We start from the raw sequence: 2,823 nt of genomic DNA, 5'->3' as shown, positions 1-2,823 counted from the left end.
CAACGGAAGGTTTCCAGATGGATATGCAGAGCAAATCCATCTGGCGGAGTCAGGTTACAAGTAAACCCTGTTTTGTCAATTTGGATATAAGTTTAAACCCATAATATGACAGCTATAATGTCTGCATTGGTGGACGGATTGGTGTCCTGTCTAAAAATGTCTGTTCTATCAGTGATGTCAGTATCGGGTCTCCATGTTGGTTTAAGATCAGTTCCAGCTCCGTGGATATTTTGTTTCTCTTTTATGGTTGTCTTATTAGAAGGCCTGATCGTTGATTTGTTGATCTACTTTGATTTCATCCAAGTTTAATTCTGCCATGATTCTTTTTGTTTAGAATGATCAACAAATTTTTTATGTTTTTTACATGCAGTGCAGGTAGATTACACTTTCAGCAGGTTACCTACCTACCTATGAGGTAGTACTACAGAGGTAAACATTCAAAGCAGAATTTCAAGAACCGAATAATGATTAACTGCAGTTACTATGGGATGCTACTTAATGATGATTACTTAAGAATGACTTTAAATAATTAACTAAGAGGGTTTTTATCATCAATTTTATCGTTATGATTTTTTCTGAAAATTATCAATTATTCGATTTTTAATAATAATGTACAGCATAACATCGATCAATGTTTTGTTTTAGTCTTCCTTTTCTTTCTTTAATGGTGGATGAGGAATATTTTTTCTGGTGCTTTACCGCCACCTGCTGGTATGGAGTGTAACATCTTCATCAGGGGTTGAAGATTCCTACTTGTACTTTTCCAAACTTGTATTCCTATAATCTGAATTTATATTCTCACAGATTAAACTTCTAATGTCACCTATATGGATGACCTGACATCTAGAAGCAGACCTTAAATTTAGTCTCGGTTATTGATTTACAGATTCAGGCATCCAAAACAGTTTTTTTTGTTTTTTTTAACAGTTATCTTACCCGATAACAGGAACCAATTTACAAAGAGTGTCGTAAATCAGGTTTAGCATCATATTACTTGCTGCATGTCTTAATTTTTATCAATAATCTCTATCCTAATGTTGACTTTTCTTTTGACCTTTGATATTAGAAATGCTATCAAGGATAATTTTTTTTTGTGGTAGAGCCATTAACCCATAAAAAGTTCAGAACGAAGGAAACTCTGACATGAAAGCTTCAAACACAAAATAAAAATAGCGATGAATGATATGACGCTCTATCCCATTACAAAGGTCCCCTAAACGATGGACCACGTTTTACCTCTTTATGGGATGAAAGTACAGCCATAAACTCTGTGTGAAAGCTTTTTAATAACTGCAAAAACAATTTCAAACTGAGATTTATTTTCCGTTCTGTTTATGAACAGAATCTAGGTCTAAATATTTTTGGCCATGAAGATCATTCATTGGATCAAAATCATTTTTGAAACAAAGAATTTTTGTGTTTAATAAAAAAAAAAAATTGTTAATAGTTAGGTTTTTCCTCTTTTTTTGTACAAACAAAATTGTTTCATTTAAAAAATAATCACTTTTTTGTTTTTATTTAAATTTAATCTTGAATATAGTCATTTAGTTTTATCTTTTTTCCTGGTTTAAAATTATCCTTCAGTTTTATATACTTTAATTCAGTAAAAAAATATTTTTTAATGGAATTTATGACACCAGTTTAGCTCCATAGTTCATAGATATAATTTTGTCTTTAAAGATTTTTTTTATTTTGAAAATCATAAAAAATGTGTCTTTGAAGAAAAAAAATATGTGTTTAATCATAAGTTTCTCCCTTTTTGATGTATAGAAATGATGAAAACGGTCTTTTCTCTTCTTCTGCTGCTAACATTTGTTTTGTTTCAGGCATTCGTCAGCTTCAGTTGATCTTGCTGAAAGTATGTCTCCTCCTGGGGGTGGAGGTTCACACCGGAGTGGAGTACAAAGGCCTGATCGAGCCCTCTGGGGATAAAGGTAGCTCATTTAGCAGCGTTTTCTGCATTATATACAAAAACTAAGGAACTTTTAGTTAAATAGTCAGCTGTAATTGAAAGTCTGGTGAACTGACTGATGTTTCTCTTTAGGTTGGATGGCCAAACTACAGCCTCAGTCTAATCCTGCTGCATCCTTCCAGTTTGATGTTTTTATCTCTGCAGGGGGAGGCAGGTTCGTCCCTGATGGTGAGGAAGAAAAACAAACAGGAACCAGTTTAAACAGGACGCTCTATTTGTTGTTGACCGCCACCTTAAAAGAAAAAACGTTCTTTTTAAAACCATTTATTCTCCTTCCTGTCTGACAGGTTTTAAGCATAAAGAGATGAGAGGGAAGCTGGCTATCGGCATCACAGCCAATTTTATCAACGGAAACACAGCGGCTGAGGCCCAAGTGCCGGAGATCAGCGGAGTGGCTCGAATCTATAACCAGAAGTTCTTCCAAGACCTGCTAAATGAGACGGGTACCGATCAGAAATCAAATACGTGATTCTGTTTGACTGCAGTGTATTCAAGTGGTCTGACTATAACAACCATTTTATTTAGGGAGCGTCATCCTGGACAGAGAAGCCTCTTTAAAGCCTAGTAGCACAGAAATACTTGATAACAAAAGATAGACAAAGTTACCGTGAATAACAGCTGCACCACAAGACACAGTAATAAAGCTCAGACTAGCAGAAGGGCTCTAACAAACAACTTGTTTAGGAATCCATTCGATTAATTATTGGGATTTAATGCATGTTTTCACCAAAATACTTTCTTAATGAGTGATGTGAATGCATTATTGCTGAAACAATTAATGAGATTATTCATGATTAATCGATGATTGAAATAATCGCCAACCAGAGATGGGAAGTAACGAAGTACAAATA

The 2,823-nt window shown here is 34.5% G+C and overlaps 1 protein-coding gene across 1 annotated transcript in view; it reads left to right on the top strand.

Moving 5' to 3' along the window:
- LOC107103849 (protein-methionine sulfoxide oxidase mical1-like) overlaps nucleotides 1–2,823 on the top strand; it is a 38,809-nt gene that overhangs the window by 1,383 nt on the left and 34,603 nt on the right. The window contains exons 3-5 of the mRNA XM_015403686.1: nucleotides 1,827–1,934; nucleotides 2,045–2,140; nucleotides 2,260–2,415. Of these exons, the coding sequence (XP_015259172.1) occupies nucleotides 1,827–1,934; nucleotides 2,045–2,140; nucleotides 2,260–2,415 (360 nt within the window). The remainder of the gene's footprint in view (nucleotides 1–1,826; nucleotides 1,935–2,044; nucleotides 2,141–2,259; nucleotides 2,416–2,823) is intronic.

This window comes from Cyprinodon variegatus, unplaced genomic scaffold (assembly GCF_000732505.1).
Source record: "Cyprinodon variegatus isolate N-32 unplaced genomic scaffold, C_variegatus-1.0 Scaffold1543, whole genome shotgun sequence".
Taxonomy (NCBI): domain Eukaryota; kingdom Metazoa; phylum Chordata; class Actinopteri; order Cyprinodontiformes; family Cyprinodontidae; genus Cyprinodon; species Cyprinodon variegatus.
This window is presented reverse-complemented; position numbering and strand designations above follow the sequence as displayed.